The 24,016-nt window shown below is 41.5% G+C and overlaps 1 protein-coding gene across 1 annotated transcript in view; it reads right to left on the bottom strand.

The window, feature by feature from the left end:
• The window catches only part of CSMD1 (CUB and Sushi multiple domains 1), a 652,915-nt gene that overhangs the window by 466,680 nt on the left and 162,219 nt on the right, over nucleotides 1–24,016 (bottom strand). The window contains exons 5-6 of the mRNA XM_058666667.1: nucleotides 13,645–13,769; nucleotides 7,681–7,802 (exon numbers count right to left, since the gene is read on the bottom strand). Coding sequence (XP_058522650.1) covers nucleotides 7,681–7,802; nucleotides 13,645–13,769 — 247 coding nt within the window. The remainder of the gene's footprint in view (nucleotides 1–7,680; nucleotides 7,803–13,644; nucleotides 13,770–24,016) is intronic.

Genomic DNA, 24,016 nt, shown 5'->3' with positions numbered 1-24,016 from the left:
TTCCACCTCCAAGCTCTAGAAGCCAGAAGACGGGTCCAAGTGGTGGGGCCCGTGCCAATCAGGTGGCACCTGGATGAAGTGTTTGGTTCCTGACTTTAGCCTCGTACAGTTTCAGATGTTGAAGAAATTTTCAGAGTGAACCAGTAGATAGAAGATATTTCCCTCTCCCTCTTGCTGTCACTCTGAATTACACAAATCAGAAATCTCCGAGAACACCTCTCAATAAACTAGGACTAGAAGCAACATACCTCTACACAATAAAGAGCATTTGCGACTAGACAATGTGGAAGACATGAAAGCTTTCTAAGATTTGCCTCAAGACAAGGATGACCACTTCCACTGCTCTAATTCTATAAAGCGGTGGATCACCTAGCCAGAAGCACAAGGGTTAACTGCACAATGGAGGATGGAGGAACCAGGGAGAAGGGAGGATAGGGGAAAGGCAGTTTCACGGCTTCATATTTTTATAGGGGTAAAAAATCTAGTTAAGGGCCAATATTACATAGAGTGGGCTCACCCATTGCCTGAGATGCCACCATACCATAGAAACACCAGTAGAAGCCCTGGCTACCCCACTTCTGATCCAGTGCCCTGCTACTGCAGCTGGGAAAGCAGCTGAAGTGGCCCAAGTGCTTGTCCCTCCCACCCGTGAGACATTCAGCTGGAACTGCAGGCTCCTGGTCAGCCCCGGCCCAGCCCCAAGCACTGTGGCCACTTTGGGGGAAAGAAGCAGATGGAAGAGCAATCTCTCTCTCCCTGATCCTTCTCCCTCTCCCAACCTCTTTGTAACTATACCCTTCAAATATATAATTTTTTAATATCAGATTTTACTTTATAGTAGAGTAACTACAGATAATAAAAATGTACTATATGTTTCTAAAAAATGTATACATACTGGATTAAACTATTTTGAATATTTATACAATTATTGTTAAATATTCTCCTAATTTGCTCAAACTGACTTGCATATTGCACAACATATCCTACTGAAACAGAATTTGCCATCTCATAAATATGTATAATTTGTATGTATTAGCTAAACTTTTTGAAATTTAAATTGTTATAAACATTTTAGTGAATAAGCAAATAAGTCCTTTACATTTTACTAGTCATAAAACTAAGTAAAAAAACAAAATATGAAGATTACAACAAAAACTGCTTTACATTTATGAACTGAAGAGATGGGCAGCCTCCCTTCTCACCTTCTGCACACACGTACACACTCTGCTCTGGGGAAACAAGTCACTACTTCCCCATGAGCATCAGGGTTCATGCCTTCATCAATTTTGAATGCTTGAAATCACTGGAATTTGCTTTCTTTGCATTATTTGCATGAAATGAAAATCAAAGCATAATAAACCTGGGGCCTTTTCCTCAATCGCTTACTTGAATTGCTTGCCCTTCTCTACTTCTATAAAAAAATCACTGCACAGTATAGATTTTAGTTTACTCACACAAACAAAATCTAAATTTTAAAGTAATTTGAATGCAAAGAAATACTTTTTTCCTATGTCTGTATAAATGTATTACTGTAAATATAAATCAGATTAAGTAACAGATAATCTTCTACTGAAAATGGATGTGATGTATGGCTGTGGTTTTCCCGTTCCCAAGCCTGTGTTAACTCAAACCCGCGTCTCACTGCTGCACAATGATCCTTCCAGAGCAGACATAGTGTAACACTGCTCCTTTCTGCTGTGTCCTACACCAACACCAAACTTACTTGGAGGATAAATTTTTTTTCTTAAGATTCATTTATTTTCATTGGAAAGGCAGATCCACAGAGAAAAGGAGAGACGGAAAGATCCTCCCACCGCCAGTCTACTCCCCAGTAGCCACAACGGCCAGAGCTGACCTGACTCAAAACCAGGAGCCAGGAGTTTCCTCCAGGTCTCACAAGGGTGCAGGGTCCCAAGGCTTGGGGCATACTGCTCTCCCAGGCCACAGCAGGGCAACAGACTGGAAGTGGAGCATCCAGGACATGAACTGGTGCCCATATGGGATCCTGGCACATTTAAGGCGAGGGATTTAGTCACTAGGTTACTGCAGCAGACCCGGAGGATAAGATGGATAAGATTTTAGGATTTTAGTCTTATTGATCCTCACTGAATATGAATAGAACACAAACTTCAATAAAATGGAGAAAACATTGGAAGAGGATAAAGGAGGGGAAGGAAGGAGGAGGGAAAAGAGAAGAAGAGAAAGGATAAAGACAATCGGGCAGGCAACATTCTAATTAATTTAAATTGATCATATTCTTTATAAGCCCCTCAAAAGTGTTTGCTATTAATAAAGTGAGTAGCCATTACACTGGGACTTAAGGAGGCCAAACAAGTTGCCTGAGTTACACACCCAGTGAAGGGTAAAACTAGAATTGATGCAGTGGAGTCAAGTTATAGATACTGTCCCACCACGTCTAAGCCACCAGTCACACTGACTGACCACCAGCCACACTGACCAGCTGACCATCACTTTCATCCAGGACATTTCCAGTCAGCCCCATCACTCTTGTCCTATCAAATGCTTGAAAGTTCACTATGTAGGTAAAGATAGGAGTGTACCCAACTCAAGACGATGGCTTCCTGCTCGGAAGGAGCATGGAAACAGACTTGGGGTATACTTTAGGGATAGCCTATTAGTCACAGCATTTTTAAAAGTTTTTTATTTTTTATTTTTTATTTTTATTTTTATTTTTTGCAGGTTCCCTAGGCTCACATTTAAACATCTGATTTATACCTTTCATTTAATTAACAGTTTTTAATATCAACATAAAAACTGCTTGAAAGTTGGTGCTTTCCTATGTTCAGTTGTTCTTGAGTATCCATGGGGATTTGTTCTAGGACCCATGAGAATTCCAAATCCTCCAATACTCAAGTCCATCATATGAGCTGGTGTGATTTGCATAGAACCTCCACAGTCTTATAAACACAATGGTTTCTAGATTGCGTTAGTCCCTAGTACAGTAGAAATGCTGTAAATAGAAGTCATGTTGCAGTATTTAAGGAAAGATGACAGGAAAAAGTTGTCTGTACACAGTCTTACTTTATCCCAAGTGTAGGCAGATGCTTAAATCCAAGGATCAGAGTCATTGTGTATAGGTCAGTGCTGGGTGGATGCATACATGCTCACATATATCTGCAATCTATATATTTACAATTTTGATATGGAGTCATGCCCTTCTCATTCCAGCTGACAATACGTGTACAAGTCTTACACGTGTGCCTACCTGTCCATGCATACACACACTGCACACTTAAGAGGGTTCAGAAGAAATCTAGTCTCCCAGGATATCCAGTATGTTCAATGAAAATCCTATGAATACATTTTTGACAGGATTTGCTTTTTACTTCCTATAAACTACAGTTCATCAATACCATTTTCTTTCTCAGGAATCTGATCGCATGATTCGTTATCTGAAGACAACCAGATTGCTGAATCAGATTTACAAGCTCACATATTTATGAATGCCTATAACCACATTAAATATTGTCACTCACATACCAGAATACCAGGCAGGAGCTTGGATTCTTTCATAATTTCTTTCATAGAGCATGCTTTTAATAGTTTTACCTAGTGAAAACCTGTATTTCAAGTATTCCTTTGAACTTGGTATTCTATGTGCCATATTAAGAAAGGCCCTACGAGTCTTACACTGAATATGTTGTGAGAGCACTAGCTACATACTTGGCTATACAACAAGCAAAGCAGAAGCAAAAAGACGAGAAAAACATATAAATCACCAAAGGAGAGCTAATGCTGCAAAGTAAGGACAGTATATTAACTAATCTCTAATTATCAATGGAAATTACTTTCAGTGTTCTGTAGTTTTTCCAGATCAAACATGCATAGTATCACACCCAAATGCTTCTCTTCCAGAATTTTCCATGAATGCTTCCGAGAACAGTCATTGCCTAGAGACTTTTATATGACTGTACTCTCTTATGCTCAATTTGTAATAGACCTTCAACACTATGCACTTAATCGGTAAGCCCGTTTATTTGGAACATCTCCCAAGGAATCAAATTAAGCCTAATTATACGTAATGGCAATGACTGGTGCTTAATTTGGATGCTAATTCTGCTTAATTGAGATACCTTCAGGTGTCTAAGTGGTGCTCAACCAAGAGTACTGAGTGTGTGTGTGTGTGTGTGTGTGTGTGTGTGTGTGTGTGTGTGTGTGTGTGTGTGTGTGTGTGTGTGTGTGTGTGTGTGTGTGTGTGTGTGTGTGTGTGTGTGTGTGTGTGTGTGTGTGTGTGTGTGTGTGTGTAGGTGAAGGAGGAGGAAGAGAGACAGAAAGAGGTGGAGAGAGAGATATATGGAGAAAGAGAGATGTTGAAAGAGTGAGATGGAAAAATGAGAGAGATGGAGAAAGAGATGAAGAAAGAGAGATGGAGGAAAAGATAAAAAAAATGGGAATGCCATGATCCTTAAGAGACAGAGAGAGAGAAAGAAGAAGAGAGAGAATATAGTAACTGGGAATGCCATGGAGTAGAATGGTGTTGATATCTCAGAGTTAGCTCTTGGAACTCCTTAAAGGCACTTATTGTAAGATCATTACTACTACAGCTGAGGTTAAATCCACCTTCCAGTCACCTTGATTAGAACGTCACACTGAACACAGCTTTCTTTGGCCACATTCCTCTTATTGCATGTCATTATACCTTATTTCTGATTTCATCTACTGAGAACACACTTCACACTTGTGAATTCCTACTTTCCCTCAATCAGGCAAATCTATCTACTTGGACACACAGCAGGGACTGTGATTATGATTAAAACCAAACCTGTCTCTCCCCGTAAATAACAGGTTCCCAGGGTCTCTTTTTGGGTGAAAGCAAGGGAGAACATAACTTGCTTCAGATGATAACAATTTTAGGAATACAATAAGGGCATCATTAGCATGTGTGCAGGGACAGTGGGCACAGCCAGGCCTCCCTTCTCTGAGAGAGTACTAGAACACCTATTCTTCTTCTTCTTTTTTTTTAAATTTTAGATGATGTTTACATAGTCGATCAGGGTGGGAAGGATCAAGGGTTAGGGAGAAGTGGGTGTGGTCATAGTTTTCAAGCTTTCTATATCTTTTTCCCATTTCTGGGGGGGAGAGGAGAGATAAGAAGATAGGCCATACCCAACTTCCCAAATATCCCAGTACCCGAGGATAGGGAATGACCACCCAATATCAACCCAGGGTCATGGTGCCGCATCAGAACACATACTCTTATGGCCCCTTTCAGCCACCCACAGTCATCATGGCCCCTCTGTCCCCTCTCACTCACTGCCCTACTAGGACTAGCTCTATGGACAAGCTAGAGGTTGGATGTTATGGTAACCAAGAGAGTCAAGCCTGCCTTAATTCCTGCCTCTTCCTCTCTGCCCATAACTGGCTGAACACTTAGTCTTATTTTGTGTCTGAACTATTTCTGCAATGGTATTCCATCCACACCCTATGGCTCCTGCTGCATTTAGACCTCATCCTCTTTCACAGCTACATCACAACAGCTTTGAATCTCCTCCTCCACATCCCCAGAAATCCCCACATCCCCTGAGATCCCCAGGCCTTTGAAATTCCTCCTCCACATTCCCTGAGATCCCACACACACCTAAATCTCCTTCCCTACATGGATAATTGCATCTTTGCAAGTATTTACATCTTCCTTATCTTGGGCTCTCCGTCAAACTAGACCCTCGATTACAGTCCCTGTTTCACTTGAATGTGATCGCAGCAGGGAGGGTTGGGTGCTCAGAGAATCCAGGCACAGAGAAGGAAGCTTAAGCCTCAGCACAGGAAGTGCTTGTTAGCCCAACCTCTGCTGAGCACCTAGGGGAGCTGCCTATTGTTCCAGGTTTGGGTTGTGTCACGTGATGAGAGAGTTTCTGCAACTCTTGAAGGGCTCAGTGGAGGAGCCCTTGGGCAAGACCTATGAGCTTCTGGGAGCACAGGAAGCCATAAATCAGGAAATGGGCTGGTGTGGAAAAGTAGGGAGAGAGGTGCTGGGAGCAACCCAGGCCAGAACACAGTATTGGAGGTGGCCTGGATGCTACTCTCCAAATGGCTTTCCTGTTTTCAATTACAATTTATATTGAAATAAAACTTTTTTTTTTTTTTGGCTTGGAAAAGTAATGAGAAGGCTTTGTAAGTAGCTATCAAGCAATGATGCTTATTCTAGTTTTCTCAGGCTTGTTTGTTATCCATTTTCATGCAACAGAGAACTGTGATATAAAGGAATGAGAACAGGAACTGAAAAACAGTAGATCCTTGGCAAAAGCTGCACAAATAAACCACTGAGCTGTTTATATGGAAAAATACATGACTTGAACTGATGTAATTGATATCCCAGGGTACAACGCAACTCTCCTATATTGAGATGCACCATGGGGTCTCAATCCTACCAAAGGCAGCCCTCAGATTTCTCAGTGTTTAACAAGAAAACCCTCTGGAACCTGGATTTTTACCCAGTTCCACAAATTAAAGCCTGTACTTTCACATAAATACTAGCTGTAACTAAAACAAACAACTCGAAAGGCATTTGGAATGAAAATCTTACTGAATTTAAAACCAGAACTGGTGATTTTAAATAAGAAAGTATTAGCAGCAAAACAGTAAGTGGAAAATAACTTGGATTTGTAAGTTTAAGCATAGTATAAATGCATTCTTTTTAACATGGATTATGTTAGTGGAATCCAAACTCAGAATGACTTTCTATCTTTTTTGTCATTGTTGCTGTTAAAAAAACCAAGTTACATAAAGACACCCCACTTGTTTTTGGTTGCTTTATTCTCTATTGAGCATTTACATGGAGCTCAAAGTCAACTGAAGTAATCACAGCACATGAAACCTGTCAGTATGATTTCTTGGACTTTAATTGAATTTAAAAATCAGTAAGGAAGAAGAAGGGTGGGCGACAATGTGAGATTTAGTAAACTTGTTCATCTACATCACAACCTACATGGAGTTGTCTATTTTAAATAAATAAATAAGTAAATAAAGTGTAATAACATAAATCAAAGCTTATGAAGAAATAACTGGCGTCATTATCTTTTATTACCCTTGGAGAAAATGCATGTTCTGCCTCACGGTGTAGGACAGATGGCGGAGTGCTGACTTACTTACTTCCAGAAGAACATGCAGAGAGTACGATCAGAAGGCAAACATGAGTGGCTGTCTGGACAATAGTATGTAAAATTTTTCCCTATGGATGGTAGAAACATTTCTAGCATTTTGTGGTGCTGTACAAAGTCCTACAACATGTGAGCAGGCTTCTGAAAGCATGGATGCAGCCTGCTGTGAAAGATACATACTTATTTTGTTTGAGACTCACGCTGCTTTCCAACCAGTGACAGACAGCAGTACAGCACAAGCCTTCTAGTTCCACAGCAACACCTATGAAAGCATGGCCTTTGCCGACTGTGTGTCTTCAGGGTGGGGAATGCCTGCCCACTGGGCCGCATAAAACCCATGAACTCCTGGATCCGGCCCTGACAAGGCAACCACAGGTAGGACTTCCAATTCAATAAATATATGGCAGGCTACATTTGAAGTAAGTTTGTATGACCCATAAATGATGCTATAAAAATCCAGTGGCCTTGGCAGAGAGCAGGTCCCTACCCTAACTGTTGACTAAGCTGGGTGCATGGTCTGTACGGAACACGTGGAGGTGGGAGGCGAGAGGTGGGAGTTTACCTTGTCTGGGTCGGTTGTTGTGATAACCCACACACAATGTGCGTTGTCTTCATACTGCACCGGGTAGTTAGGCGAGGTGATGACCCCACTGGGTCCACGCAGGTTTGATCCACACGTTCTAGCTGGAAACACATAGGGACACTATTATTTACTATGACATTCCCTGAGTGTGGTAAAGATGTAATTTTCATATGGAACTTCAAGCTAGGTATGAACCGAGCATGACAAACAACATGGTTCAGAGACTAAAGAAGACAGGTGAATTTTGCACAGCATCTGTGCCCCTGGTGAAGAGCTGCAGTTCCAGTTGGAACACTTCACTGTATTCTAAGATGTCACTGTTCTAGGCATCAACTGATAACAGCACTATGGATAATGTAAACACGAAATTAATCTGCTTCAAATCCCTTTCATTAAAAATCTTGATACGCATTTAACGGCACAGATTCTGCATATGCAATATTTGTACAGAAGAGTGCCTGGCGCGGACAGCCCAGGGCGGCAGGGCTAGGAGCCCGCAGTTCGCCTCCCGACAATGTCACACTCCAAGGGGCACCGAATACACGCTTCCAACCCCCGCAGTCTCATCCTTTCCAGAACAAATGGGGGTAGTGGAAAAGAAGGTTTTCAAGTCTCCTGCAAGCTTTGCAATCCATCCTAAAATCACCTCTATAAAACTCGTTCAGCACAAGGAAAATAGGAGCTTAAAACTTGGTAAAGAGCTTGTAAAGAAATAAAAATGGTGGCTTCAAAAGGAAAAAGAAAATATTATTTTGTTTTTCATCTGAAAGATGAAATGAAAGATCAATTGAAGCATAGAAAATGCATAACTCAGGAAATGAAACTCAGTTTGGGATATAAAACATGTTAATTGCCCTCTTCCTTAAGACAGGAGGCTATTTTTCCAAATTAATAGATAATCTTTAGAAATCTAATATTAGCCTGGACTCAATATTAATAATTTAAATGAGGTTAGAGAAAGGAGCAGAAGAAACTAATTTCACGACAATGAATTCGCAGAACAGAACTTGTGCTTCATTGTGCTGGGACATTGAAATCTGCACACGCATTCAGGGATCACCCAGTGAAGGACTAATCCTAACCTCAAACCACCTTTCTTGGGCACAGTGCCGTGACACAGCAAGCTAAGCCACCAGCCTGTGATGCCACCAACCCAACTGCATGCCAGTGTGAGTCCTGATTGGCCCACTTGCACTGCAGCAAGCTTTAGGTGCGCCTAGGAGAGAAGCAAATATGACCAGGTATCTGAGATACAGCATCCTTGTGGAGGACTAGAGAAGGCCGCGGGTCCAACCCTGGGCGGGACTGCTGCGGGTCCTCCTGTCCACCCAGCACTTTCTCTGTGACAGCCACTGGAGAAGATTTCTGCCCCTCCTTGTCTGTTTTCTTCCCTTATTCTGGCACAGACTCCTAACTCTGAAGAACTCTCTTAGGGGAGTAAGAATGCTTCAAAAGCAATCAGTTTTTTTTTCCAAAATTTCTTCTGACACAGCAACAACAAATCCTTTCTCTTCCTTGTAATGCTAATCTAGATCTCCATGGTAGAACTGCAACTTCCCGATCTTTCCTTATTTACCTGGCAATCCTCGGTATCAACTACAATGCCTGCAGGCTGATATGTAAAAACATGACAAGACCACACAATTTTTAAGTCACATTGTATTTACAGTTGAAACTATTATCTAAAACGAACCTATAAGCTATTGAGAATTTTTGTTTAATATCAGTATTTGCTGTCCAAATGAACACTTCTTAAATACAGATGGATAAACTAAAACACAGCTGGATAAGCTACGGATTTTTCCGGCCCTGGAGGTGTCTTGTCCCTGTGAAGGTCAGAGGGCAGAACAGAAGCATGGTCACTTCTATCCTCCTCTGCCTCACTGGCCAAATAGTCCATTTTAGGAACTTGCTCTCAGCAAAGCTCAAACTTCAGAGGTGATATTTTCCCAAATTATTTTTGCCATCTTTAACACCCGATTAACATGAAATGCAATATGAGAAGAGTGCCATATTAAGAAATACATTACTGTCAATGACTGAGTAAAAGACTATAAGGAGAATAAAATATTTTCCCTCACATAATCTTTACATAAAAGCATAAAACTTAGGAGTCTGGAAGCAACAACAGAAATTTCTCTAAATTCATGTGAATCCACGAGTTAATTTACATGTATGTGTTTCTTTAAATCTCTGAGATGATAACTACATAATCCAATCAACTATCTAAACTATCACCTAACTTTCATCCTGGCCCTGTACTCTGGCAGGGCAGTCAACCTGGAGATGTAAATGCTGCTTCCTGATCTCCAGGCTGCTTTCCCCCGGGTCTCGGCTAAGGACAAGGTAGTAAGTTAGGGGCCCTTCTAAGGGGCAGCCTGTGACCCCTGCAGGCTCCAGTGAGCTGCAAATGACACCTCACCTTTCACCCCTGAGAGCAGTGGAAAACACTCAGCTCAAAGGCCAAAGGGCAGTGGGTTTTACACCAAGGCCTCTGCACCTGTCCCAAGCCAATCCAGGGAGAATGAAATGGAACCCAGAAGACCAGGCTGGAGACATACAAAGATACAACCCTGTTCTTTTCCTCTTCATTTAAAAAATAATCTACTGGCAGCTAAACATACTTATACAATTTTTAAACAGCTCATAATGTTTTACCCTGCAAAAATATCATAATAGTTGTTTTCATATCCCTAAATGAAGTAAGCATAATTTCAAACAAAATCACTTGTATAATTACCGAGCTATGACAACCATTCATGCGTTCAGTAGCAGCAAGAAAAGGTAACGTTCCCCAGTTCTCAAAGCTAATTAGCTAATGCAGGCATCGGCACCCACCCCGTTCCCAGATGGAAGGCCCCCTGTGACGCAGGGACACTTACCAACTACTCCCCATCCAGTAGTCCTTCCCTGGGAAAGTCTGAGGCCCTTCATGACAAGCAGACCTGAAGAAGCACTCTTCCCTGAGACACATTTAGGCCCACGGGATGACAATGCTTGCACCAAGGGCATTGTGTGGGACCCGATAACTCCACAAGTTTATAGTATGTGGCAGAAAGAAGCAATGTAAGATCTGCTTTAAGAGCCAAGAGTGAGTCAGGAAGTTCCAAACCTCAGTGATCCTTCTTAAAATACTATTTATTATGGTAATAGTGTGGAGTGAAACACATTTGCCATATGGAACTTAGAGATAATACCCCTGAGGACTCTACTGAGCAGCATTTGAAATATTGCTAAGTTTTGTATTGCTCATCTTCCCATAAGCTTTAGAGATCTAAATGGATCTTTTTATAGAAAATCACAAAGGATCCTTGTTTTGAATTATTTTCAGCTCTTCTCTAAGTGAAGAATCAGTCATTCTAATCAAGAGGAGACACTACAGAAGGAAAAGATAATTAACTCAAGATTGGTAAAATTTGCCAAACTGAAAATTGTAAGGACTGTAATTGAAGAGAGTAAGTTCTACTGTGAGAAATACAGGCCAAAAAGCAGGTTTGGATTGCCCTCTCATCCTGCACTCAGGAGAAGGCTGAAGGCACTCCGCAGCTGGCAGTGCGTGGGCACACAGGCCGGGCACTCTGCAGCGCTCTGCCGTCCAGCTGCACACTCCTGAGCCCTTGGAAAGGGGCTTAGCTGAGAGGAGGCAGGCCACCACCACAGTGCTCACGAGATTTCCATGACACGGTGTTTTAAAGAGCAAAAAATGCAAAAAAGTGCAAAAAGTCTAATTATTTATCTTGAGTATATGCTTACATGATAATATTTTGGGTATTTGGGTTAAGTAAAACTCATCATTACGATAAAAATCGCATGTTTCTTTCTGCCATTTTTTCATCTGGCTACTGAATATCCTAACACTGAACAGAGAGCTGACCCTGGATTTCCAGAGGGCAGTGCTGTCTAGAGCCATCTCCAAGTGCTCTGCCCGTGAAGCCCTGAGGTGCAGGCCACCTGCCTGGGAAGGAAAGAGCGGATACCTGCGGAAAATTTCTGGTCTGAAATCCGACTTCCTAGAATTATACTAAAAACAGCAAAACCATCCAGGGGACTTTCACTTTTCGCTCCCAACAAAGCCGTTTTAGTCATTTTTCTTGCTGGTGGGCAGAGGGAATACAGGGCCCAGGAGTCCAGATGGCATGCACAAAAACATGTCCCTCAGAATTTCTTCTTTATACATGTTTGGCAAAAACGGACTACAGGAACTATTCTCTCAAGAATTGAATAGCGGAGGCATCAGATTTCTTTGTAGTTACTCAAGCATGCATCTTGGTCCTCCTGGGCAAGAATCTAGCCTGATAGAATGTTAGAGATTATGCAGCTTGCCTTCAGAGTTGCATAGCAGAGGCATCAGCTCCCTTTGCTCCTTACTCAAGCACTCATCTTGGTCCTGCTGGGATGGAACTCCAGTCTTTCATCAGCTGACTTCCAGTTAGAGATTATGCTGTATACCTTTTACTTCCCAAGGGACTTTCAAAGAGGGCTCAGACCTTCCTTTGGAGGGAGACGTGTGCCTGTGGACAGCAGCTCCGATCATTGCCAAGAGCCAGTCCTGCTCACCGCCGCCCTTCAGTCCTTCAGAATGAAGGCTCCCAGGGCCAGCTCATCTATTCTGGAAGCTGTCTGCACAGCTCTCTTCACTGTGCTGGATTTTTCTCTGCACAGACGATGATTCTCCACACTCAGGCCTGCTTGCCAGGGTCCATGTGCCAGCAAGTATGGAACTGAACGGGACGGCGGCTAGAAGATCTTGCAGGGGGACATAGTGTCTATTATACAAAGCTGTAATGGAACTGTTCTGCGGGTGTGGATTCCAGCCTCCTACAGGCTGACCACACCACAGCTCCCTGCTCTCAGGGAGACACCCCCTGGCCGTGTCCTCAGCCACCAGGCCTCCGGGCTTCTACAGGATGACCACATCTTAGCACCCTGACATCAGAGACACCCCCTGGCCATGTCCTCACCCACCACTAGGCCTCCATACCTACAGTAAAGGGACCCTTGATTGCCAGTTCTCTGATGCAGTTCTCCTTGCTTTGATGAAGTTGGAGATAAGAGCATATTTAACACTCACTTCATCTCAATGTGTGACCAACCCTTCACATCCTTTGTAACCAAAGGCTTACAAGTATCTGTGAATCTGCTCACTGAAGCAGGCTATGCATTAGGATGAAATGCCCTTTTCTTTGCTCCCTATCCCTTCATCGACTTGTCACCTTCTGTTTTGTCTTCAAAGCAGCCTTTCTGTACAAGTTAGTAATGGACAACATTGCTTTTGGTTTTATTAATTTCCCCTATTTAACGAAAATGGTTTCCTGCTAGTTTCACTGTTTCTATGATTCTGACAAGTTCATACAAGGATAAGGAAGGAAGTAAACACTTTCATCTTTGTTCATTTCATGTGTTTTCCTTGGAATTTGTGATGATAATGATGAATGTTTTGCTTCAGCAGTTATTGCTAAGGCTGGTTTATGATAACTGATTAATGAAAGCATTATTCGGAATAAGCCTAACAAACTCCCTTTATTACTCACACGTTTCAAAGCAAAGAATTGAGTCTCATTGCAATTGAAAGGTGAGAGTCCTTGGAGCACCACAAAGCTTCCTGAAGGCTCTGGTTATGTGACTCATCATACATATGAATGCTGTGGGCATATATATAGGCACTCGGTTATACTGAGCAAGTATGAGCTCAAATTATTGAATTTGTTCATATCTGTTGAAAATGTAAAACAATATGAATGCCTTTGGAATTGTCTGTCTCCTAGCAAATGACAAAGTGGTATTTCCTTTTTAACCCATGTTACCAAGAAAATATATGTTTTCTAATGTTCTGCTTTGTCATGGAGAATGCTTTACACTTAAGGCTCATGGGCATTCAGCACAACATGCCAAAAGTGCAGGAAATAGATGCGTCCCCCGCTCCCCCCACGGCAGGAGCCTTACCTCTGCAGATGGGCCTGTGGTCACTCCAGGCAGCGAGTGTCTCAGTGACCCTCTGACATGTGATGCTCTTGGAGCCCTGGAGCACATAATTGTCCTCACAGGAGAACTGCACACTCGCACCAACCCTAGGTAGATACAGAAACAGAAAACCAGATCAATCCATCAGCAGAGGGGTTGCTCCATTGTAGGGAGTGAGCACTCTAAGAGACATTAAGCTACCAGACCCGATTTACAATCTCGCGACGCAGCGAAGGATTCAAGAACAAAATGCCAGGACTGGGACTTGGGTCCTGCCACCTCCGTCGCTGAACACACTTGAATCTTCTCCCAACAGAGAAAAATAGCAAAGCAGATCTCATCAAGTGTTGTTGCTTAAATGAGAACATGTACATAAAGACATTTTCTTTTAACAAAAAATCCCTGTTGAATGCCATCCCCTGTAAGGAAATATCTTGGAAAAACCAAGGGATGAGAACATCCTATGTAAAAAAAAAAATGAGAATACTTTGTTACTGTCAAAAACAGTAGCTATATATTAAAAAAAAAGACACTAGTGATAGTTTATTTTAGAAATTCGTCCTGTAGGAAAGGAAGCATTTGTTTTAGGAAATAGAAATTCATACAACCTAGAGTTACAGGAAAAATTGCTTTGACTCCAGGGCAGAATCTGCAAACACGATGCTTTAAGGTCATAAACACTAACAAAACATTGTCCCAGCCTAACAGACAGGTGCACAGGAGGTGTGAGAGACAGGCAGCAGGCTCAAACACACCCAATTATCTCTTCTGGACCTCCCATCTGTCACTGAGTTCAGAGAGGTTTTATTTACTATTTGACAAGAACGTTGCTAAAGAAGGCATTCCACTTCACTTTTCCTTCTGATGAATTTTGTATTTGTTGTTGAGGAAATATGAACGAAAAAACATAGCTTGGAGGGAAAAGATACAGTTTTCCACATAGATGACTATAGTTAATAAGTGAAAAATGATACAGGGGAATTAAATGGTGTTTTGCTTTCCTGCTCATTGAAAAAGTATTCATATAAAGTGTCACAGCAAGTAGTATTCAAGTTACATGGCTCTGACATTCCCAATATTTTCCATAGAACATGCTCTCTGGGCATGGCTGCGGAATTGCAAAAATCATTAAATTAGGGTCAAAGCAGGTGGAATTTTTGGGTTAAATAAAATCAACTTTATTTTCTAAAGGGACTTCTAAGCTTAACAAACTTTTTACGGAAGCAGTTAGTTCGCCTATTTAGGAGAATGGAAAGTATGCAGAACATCCTATTTTTCAAAGTAGCAGTGTGAAATCCAAATCCCAGACGTGATTCCTACATTCACTGTTGGTCATCAAAGTTCCTGAAGACAGCTGATGTGCAGAACAGCCTTCCTCTGAGCTACAAGGGATCATAAAACACATCTAAAGATCCTGCTGGAAAAACAGCTAATAAAACTCAGTATTCTTTATTCCACGCCTTCATGGCTAGTTATTTCAAATTGTCTAAATTTTTGTTTGCATGGTTTTGCTTATTCTTTCAAACCATTTCATTGAAAATTCCCTATGTTCTAAATACTACAAAATGCCGAAGGAAATTAGAATAAGGAAGTGGGAATCCCATGAAGACAGAATAATTGGCAAAGAAGAAAAAAAACCGTAATGAAACATCAAGAATAAATAAACTAATCAGACATGAAGAATATGAAGGTGTCATAAACAGGGACAAGCATTTGAACACTGCCGTTGATACTTCGGGCATCTTTGGACATATCTAAAGGCCTGAGCTTCAATCCAAGCTCCAGCTGTGATTCCAGCCTCCAGCTGTGCCCTCTGGGTGGCAGCAGGTGATGGACGGCTCAGTTACATGAATCCCTGCCACACTCACGAGAAGCCTGGGCAGAATTGCCAGTGGCTGAACATCTGGGGAGTAAAGCAGCAGACAGAAAGCTGGTCACTCTCATGTACTCTTTCTTTGGCTCTTTACTTCTCAAATAAAGTAAATAAAATATTTAAAAATAAACAAAATGGCATATCAATGAGGTATGCAGAATTGGAATTAAAACATATGTTTTCTTTAAATTTGATCTTATTTGGTTTTTGAAAAAGATGCATTTATTTATTTCGCTGTGAGAGTTACACAGAGGAAGGAGAGAGGGAGATAGAGAGCGGTTCTCCATCTGCTAACTCACTCCCCCAGATGGCTGCAATGACCAGGGTAAGCCAGGAATTTCTTCTGGGTGTCCAATGTGGGTGCAGGGGTCCAAGGCCTTGTAACAACCTCCACTGCTTTCCAGGGCTATTAGCAGGGAGCTGGAATATAAATGGAGAATCAGGTCACAAACTAGTACCCCATACAGGATGCGGCACTGCAGGCAGAGGGTTAACTTGACACACCAGGCTGCCCAGTCCAAAACCTAAGATTAGGTTAACATTTTCTTAAATAGAATGTTCCAGGAGTGGTTAGCAATGAGGCTGTGTTTCCACTAGGTGATCACTGTATTCAGCAACAGAAACAAATTAGTCTACTTCAACAACACCTCTGTTCCATGCGTGTTTTCCACACATCCAATTGATATTCATTTACTCTTAGCTAATTACATTGTTTTGAGACTATCAAGAACTTTAAAACTCCAAAAGCAAAAAAGACAAAATCATATCACACTAAAAATCTTATGCACATTAAAGGAAATTGCACAGCATGAAGAAACAGCCTACAGAATGGGAGAAACCATTTGTACAACACACCTGATAAGAAGTTAATATCCAAAATATATTAGGAACTCATATATAACAGGAAAACCAGGGAAAATCATTCAAAACCTAAGTCAAGGACCAAAGAGAACACTTATCCAAAGATGGACAAAATGCTAAAAGAAACGTGAAAAGACCCTCAGCCTCCCCAACGAATAAGGGGACACACACCAAGCCCACAGCAAGATCTTCACAAAGAACTAAGCAAAATGAGACAAGACCCGTGGCTTCCCAAATGAGTTAAGGGGATACATATCAATCCCACAGTGAGATCATCACAAAGGAAAAATGAACATAAATGAGAAGAGCCACTATGGAAAGCAGCAAGGGATCCCTCAAAAGAATTTAAAATTGGGGTGCTCTAGTCACGGGCCTGGGTAAGTGCCTAAGGGAACCCCGATGCTCTCCCATGTCAGGCAGCACTTCCCTCTGCAGCCATGGTGTGCAGTGCGGCTATGAGTCCACCACTGTATGAATGAAGGAGGGATGTGGTACTTGTATGCAAAGGGATACTGGTCAGCCTTGGAGAAGAATGGTCTCTTGCCATTTGCAACAACGTGGATAAAGATCATGTTTGGACAAACTATCTGGCACTGACCAATAATGCATGATCTGGCTTATTGTGGAATCTTAAAGACTGGAGCTCCCTGAAGAAAGCAGGATGGTGGAGGAGAGGAGATTACTGTTGAAGAAAGATTCTGTTTCAAATGAGTAACAGTATATGCTCAGGGGATCTTCTGTACAGCATCAAGGTTATAAGTAAGTATATTGCCTATCAAAAAACTGCTGAAACAAATTTTGAATTTTCTCACCACCATAAAAATGTAACTTTGCTTTATTTAGCCACTCTAAAATGTAAACATATTCCAAAATATTATAGTTTGTTATGAAAACCATACAATATCACCAAGCTTTGACTAGTTGATCTTTCCCTGCAACTGTATATTTTTCACTAAAAATACTGGCAGCCAGAAATGCTCTTTGTAAGTAACAGAAATGCCCAACAACAGCATTGCGCTTAACTAAGTCATGTTGGAAATATGTGTAATCACAGACTGTTACTACATAAGAGGTGACTGTCAAACCATACTGTGACATAATAAAGAAAATGCATCTCATGCAGGAACAGACCTGTGCGTCAGATGACTACGATCTGGACCTGCACCCAGGTTTCAGGAAAATGGGACAACCCATGCTCGAGTACTAAACTTAGAAGTGTACTTAAAAAAAAAAAGATTTACTTATTTTTTTGCAAAGCTAGATAGACAGAGAGGAAGATTTTCTGTCCGCTGATTGAGTTCCCAAATGACCACAACAACCGGAGTTGAACTGATCCGAAGCCAGGAGCCCAGAGCCTCTTTCAGGTCTCACACATCGGTGCAGGGTCCCAAAGCTTTGGGCCGTCCTCAACTGCATTCCCAGGCACAAGCAGGGAGCTGGATAGGAAGCGGGGCCGCTGGGATTAAACCGGTGCCCATATGGGATCCCGGTGCTTTCAAGGAGAAGATTTTAGCTGCTAGGCTACCACAGCGGGCCCATAAGCGCACTTTTATGCTGTCTTTCAAACTTCCTCATCACTCTATGATGGGTTGCACATTGTGGCTGCCCACCACAGCTGCCTCGCTAAGCTCAGTCCCTCTCCACTGGTATGCACTCTCTAAAGACAGCCAGGTGCACACTGAAGCTTCTCCAGACTTCAAGCGTGCAAACCATTACTAGGAACAAGCTCTTGTTTTTACTGCCAGCCAGCAAGTGGAGCCAGGCAACTGCAGGGAGAAGTCATTGCAATGCCTGACGGCTGCGGCCGACAATCCAGCCCTGAAGCCAAGGCTCTTTGTTTGTAGCCAGTTTAGGAATGATTTCAATTCAAAAGTCCATGTGCACACTCATCTTCAAAGACAAACCAAGCTAATTCATAGATTTATAAAGACTGTCTTTGAACAAGTATGTATTTTATATATATATGTGTGTATATATATATATATACACACATATATAATATCATTTAATGTGGTTTTCTGGAGAGACTCTTAGAAGAAAACTCTAGAAAAAAAATATTAGTACCTTTCCAATGTCTAGTAAATTTAAACATCTTAATCATGCTGCTAATTTTAGCTGTGTGTTGGTCGTTATGGAGACTCAGGCTGTGTAAGAGCCAGTGTATTATGTATTGATCACAAAGAGCCAATGACAAACTTTGAGTAAAACAGTAAAGCCGGACAGTTTCATTTTTCAGCTGGATAAAAAGGAAGTTATATTTCCACTCTGACGCCTAGCACTGTGAACAGCTTGTCAGGCACAGCCCTTCGTATCATCACCATCTACTTAACTTTATCTCCCAGCCGGAGGGTCTTTCGAGGTGAAGAGCCTGTTCATAAAGATGGCTGACTTTCAAAACGCACTATTTCTGAACAAAGTTTTCCTGGAGGATGACTATTTCTGGATTTAACAATGACGCAATATTTCAGGGGGAATATCTGAAATGAATGAAAGAGGAAGCTGGAGTTCAAAACAGGAGGCAGACTGACTGTCTAGAAGGCTAAGCATGCTACTCTACACCAAGGATCACAGCTAACATCACTTGCTCTGGCCCTGCAGGCCAGCCGCCAGCACTTACAACCTAATGAAATCGATGGGTTTGTCCAATGTAACGAATTTTCTCCTGGGACCCTTTCTGCCTGCATAACATTAGGTGAAGCGACAAACAAATGTGTGTTCCAGGTGTTACATTATGGAATATATTTACAGGAAATGTAATGGTGCATCCCTGCCCATTCCTCATTTCCCATAAGAGCCAAAAACCTAGGAGAGCAACCAGAAATGCCAGCAGCAGCAGGCAGTGGGAGAGAGAGAGATGAGAGGGCAGGTTGAGGAGCTTCTTGCAGCCCACCACACCCTGCCTGGAGGACACTGCCAGGGAGGAGGGCAGAAAGGAAAGGGCCGTTGCAGCCCATGTATGGAAGCCCAAGAGGCCAGCCCAGTTTATGGCCTTATGGGGTAGCCCCCGATCTTTCAGCGCAGCTTCTACAGGGTAGAAATGGAAGCTCCGGCAGCCTGCAATGAGATTAGCAAATCAGGACACAGCTGAGAAAAGGCCAGAGACCTGGAAGACAGCCCCCTTTGCATCGGACAAAGGCAGGTTAATGACAAGGGTGGGACAGGGACAAAGCCAGGGCCAAAGGTCTGCCTACACCACTGACCATGGTCATGTCCTTATCACTCATCCTTCACTTCAGAAACCCAGGGCTAAGGAAGACCAGTAGCTGATGTGAAACTTAACTGAGAATTTTTTGACTTCAATTTCAATGTGAATAAGTATAGTTTTCCAACTCAGACAAGCATAAATCTTGACAAATGAATTAATTATCATCAAAGTGCAAAAGCATTACTTTTGAACATCTGAGTTTACTGCCCTCCCCTAGAGGTAGCTAACTCTTCCAACACTGCTGCTCTCCTTGCCTGGATCTCCCGTGTGTCTTCACTGCCCCACCTGCTTTTCTCTCCACTCTTTCTCTACACTCCCTTCCCACTTTCCTATATTTTGTAATGATTAATAGGAATTACTGCCCCATTAACAGAATCAGTTATGTGGGTAATTTCTGCAAGAAGATACTAAAGATACTAAAGAGGTAGCTGGAACTACACAAGACTTCAATGCCAGTGGCCCCCAGAACAGCAAGGCAGGCAGAAACACTGCTGGAAACAACTGTGGGGTCCTTCGATGCCATCAAAACTTTTCTATCAGCTCTTAGCCCTAAGCAGCCCAGGCACATTCAGGCTTTCAGAGAACACATGTAGCCTGAACCAAACGAGGAATTTACTCCCTGCAGCTGCTCTGCCCATCTACCCATCAATAAAGCTGAGAAACAGAGGTTGCCACAACCTCCTGTTCTCCCTCAGACCCCTGCCTCTGCCCCGCAGACTGCAGTGGGGAAACAGCTGAACGAAACTCCCCTGCTCTGAATGCTGGATGACCAGCCTCCCAGGCACGCAGGGCAGGCTCTTGGTAGAAGGACATCCCACAGGTGCTGAGTGGTGTGTTAAAAAAAAAAAAAAAAAAAGAAAGAAAAGAAAAAACATACATTGCCATGGAGTTACTTAAGGAAAGTACTTTTTTTTCATGTTTGTTTTTACTTTGTTGAAACTTTTGCTTTTTTACTTTGTTGGAAGTTTTACTTAGTTGAAAAGGTAACAATGATTACTGAAAGAAAACTACATTCGAGTTGGTCCTTGAAAGAGCATAGCATATAGCTGTTTTCCAATGTAAGCATATGTGGGGAGACACGGAACCAACGGTCTATCAGGTCCATTGGACATCTGCTGTTGGATGTGTCAGCTCTGTCCTCTTAATACTTACATATTCATTCTAATTCTAGGAAAGGGATCCTGGCCAGGCTTCCCATTCCACTGTGCACCTGCTCTGGGCTGCTGTCACACTTGTCTACTGGTCGCATCCTTCCTTGGGGCGTCTCTCTCCTTGACACTCAGCCTAGGACAGAGGGCTCCTTTCCCTGCTGTGCCTCCCTTTTGCTCTCTGCACATTTTCTCAGACCTCAGCACAGCATCTTTAAGAAAACTAAGAAAGTAACCAGTAAATGAAGACTAACTGGGTTCCAATCCTCCTGGGAGAGAAAATGAACTCTAAGCACACTTGAGGGTAAAAGCAGAGTTCCTATGATCTCCTGCTGTCCATAGACCTGGCCCCTGGCTTCAGCCTGCTCCAGCCCTGGGAGTGAGCCAGTGTACACACACACACACAGCCTTTTAAATAAGTAATCCCTAGTTATTTTAATCACCCTCATCCTAAACCTTCACGTTCCCAGGGGCTTGGAACAGTTTCAAATACCATCTCTGATCCTGACCAGATATAGTACTGTCTTCTTTCAACATTCAGAATTTCATAGTTCCACCCATAAGGCTACTGTGTCTTTCTGGACATAGATGGCACATTCTCTCTGGCACAGGGAACAGGTCGCATGCCAGAACGCAACCCCAACTTTCTCATTGCTGCCACGGCTCACTCCCTCATGTGATGTTATCTGAATTTGTCTATGTAACTTACAACAAGTTCTAATTGATTACACTTTACCTTTTAGACAGCATCAGAGAGGAATAATGCTGCCAGAAAACTGTCCCCAAGCAGGTTTGGATTCAAGCAAGAAATGCTTACATTTTAGGTTTCCTTTACTTTTAATACTTTATAGATAATGACAACACTAATATTCAGGTTGTCTATGCAAAAATTTAGAGAAACAGAAAGATAATGTAAACAAAATCAGATGAGGTATATGTTATCAGCCTAACAAAGTGAACTCTTTAAAAGCAAAAACAGCCAATTAAACAAAATTGCGATGCAACTACAAATGAGTGCATCCTGACCATGCCTTTCATTGGTTTGGATTATATGTTAGTCATTAGCTTTGACTATGAGAACTTAGAAAGCACAGGATTGCCCTTCATTTAAAACAGTCACAAGAAGATTCCAAAGTGTTAGGAGCAAGCATAGACTCCTTCTTCCCAAACAGCAACAGAGAACATCAACTCGCTCTGTGTTGAACAGTTTCACACATCCCTGCGTCTAAATCACGAGGGATCTTTGCATGGCGGTGGTCCTTGGTTTGCAGTTGAACAGACATAGGTTCTGTGGTCAAAGGTTAATAGCATATTTCTTTCATCAAACATTTTCCCTCATTTTAAAGCCAGCAGTGAGTCATTGATTTGTTTGTTTAGTTAGTTATGAGAGAAAGAGAGAGAATCTTCCATCTTTCCATCTATCAGCTAAGCGGCCAAATGCCTGTAGCAACTGGATGTGGTTCGGGTCTAAACAAGGTGGGAAAAACTCCATCTGGACCCCCCAAGTACTTCGGGCATTATTCTGCTTTGTTAAATGCGCACTAGCAGGAAGACAAATCAGAAATAGAGCGAAACTTGAACCCAGACACTCTGATATTAACTCTGGGTTCCTCAAGTGATGTCTTACCTTCTATACTAAACACCCAGCTGTGCAACCTCAACTTTTAGATTGAAAAGATCAGTTGGTGCATATCTTGCCAAGGTGTGGCTCAGAAATCCCTAATGAAGGATACTGTTAGAGGGTATTCTAAATCTAAATCACTTTAAAGCAACACAGAGATGTTAAACACCTCGTGTATTGAGTTGTTTTGTCCACTGAATACATAAAAGTCTCATTAAGGAAAGCTAATTGTGACTTAACAAGAATAAACACAACACCTTGACATCCGAGGAGATAAAAGCACAAAATTCACTGTCACACAAGGGAATTAAAACTATACATTTTAATAAATTTTACACTTAAATATACAATGCTTTTCCTGTTGGCATTGAAGGCTGAGAGTGGTCTAGTTGCTTTCTTTCATCAGACATATTTTCATTTGAAAGAAAAAGTTATTGTTGATAAGACTTTCATGTTCCCCTGACATTTTCATTACAAAATGTATAACTTCAAGGAAAAATTTGACAAATTTATGATCAATGACTAAAGTTGTTTACTAAAAACTGTAATTTTTAAGAATTACATCTGCCACTTGGAAGAGGACAGTTTCCCAGTGCTTAAAGTTTTGTTTATTGAGACATTTGAAAGAAAATTAGGAAGTGTAATTTTTGTATTGCATATACAGAAATATTTGAAGAACTTTTGCAACTCAAGGAGTCATTGTTTGGCAAAGGATCAATGTAAGATGGCAAAAATGAACAAATAAATAAATAAATAAATAAAAAGTTGTACCAATGGCTTTTATTAAAGAAATGTGAAATATTTACCTCAATGGTTTAATATTCATACTGAAGCTAACATCTAATAAGATGTAATTTGATAACTATTGGTAGAGTATCAACAAATATATATGTAGCTATTTGAAGAGGTTATTAAAATATTCATTTTTAATTGTATCATGAGAAGGATGTCTGAAAAGGAAAACAATGATTGTAAAATTACTCAAAAACACAGCAAAACAATTACATGTATTAGAGAATTCCATGCATCGCATAGGTGGGAAATTCTACAAGGCAGTAGAGATAATACAGAAAAGTCACACTGAAATATTAGAAATGAAGAATTCAGTTTCAAATATATACTACAGTGACAGCATGAGCAGTATATTTCATGATTCAGATATACAATATGTAAGCTAGAATACAAGTCTTCAAAAAAAAATCTCAGATAAAAAAGAGTATTAAAAAAACTGAAAACAATGTTTGAGATCTATGTGATAGCATCAAATAACCAAAGCAAAATGACTTACAAAAACTCAATGAAATAATAGCAGAACATTTCTCTAATTTGAAGAAAGAAGTGGAGATCAAAATATAGGAGGTGCAGAGAAACCCAACATGTACGGTCAGAAAAGATCTTCACCATGGTACATTATAGTCAAACTTTGGAAGCAAAACATACAGAAAAGAAAGTGACAATGTGCAAAAGAGAAACAGCAGTTTACTTTTAACGGGAATGAAATCAGACTGACAGTGATTACTCAGCAGAACCCCTGCATGCTACAGCAGAATGAGAAGACCAACCTAAACCCTAAGCAAAACAAGAGTTATAGCCCAGAATACTGTATCTAGCACATCTCCATTTTACAAATAAGGTGGAACAAAACT

This window comes from Ochotona princeps, chromosome 7 (assembly GCF_030435755.1).
Source record: "Ochotona princeps isolate mOchPri1 chromosome 7, mOchPri1.hap1, whole genome shotgun sequence".
NCBI lineage: Eukaryota > Metazoa > Chordata > Mammalia > Lagomorpha > Ochotonidae > Ochotona > Ochotona princeps.
The sequence above is the reverse complement of the archived record's forward strand: the minus strand, read 5'-3'. Positions and strand labels throughout refer to the sequence as shown.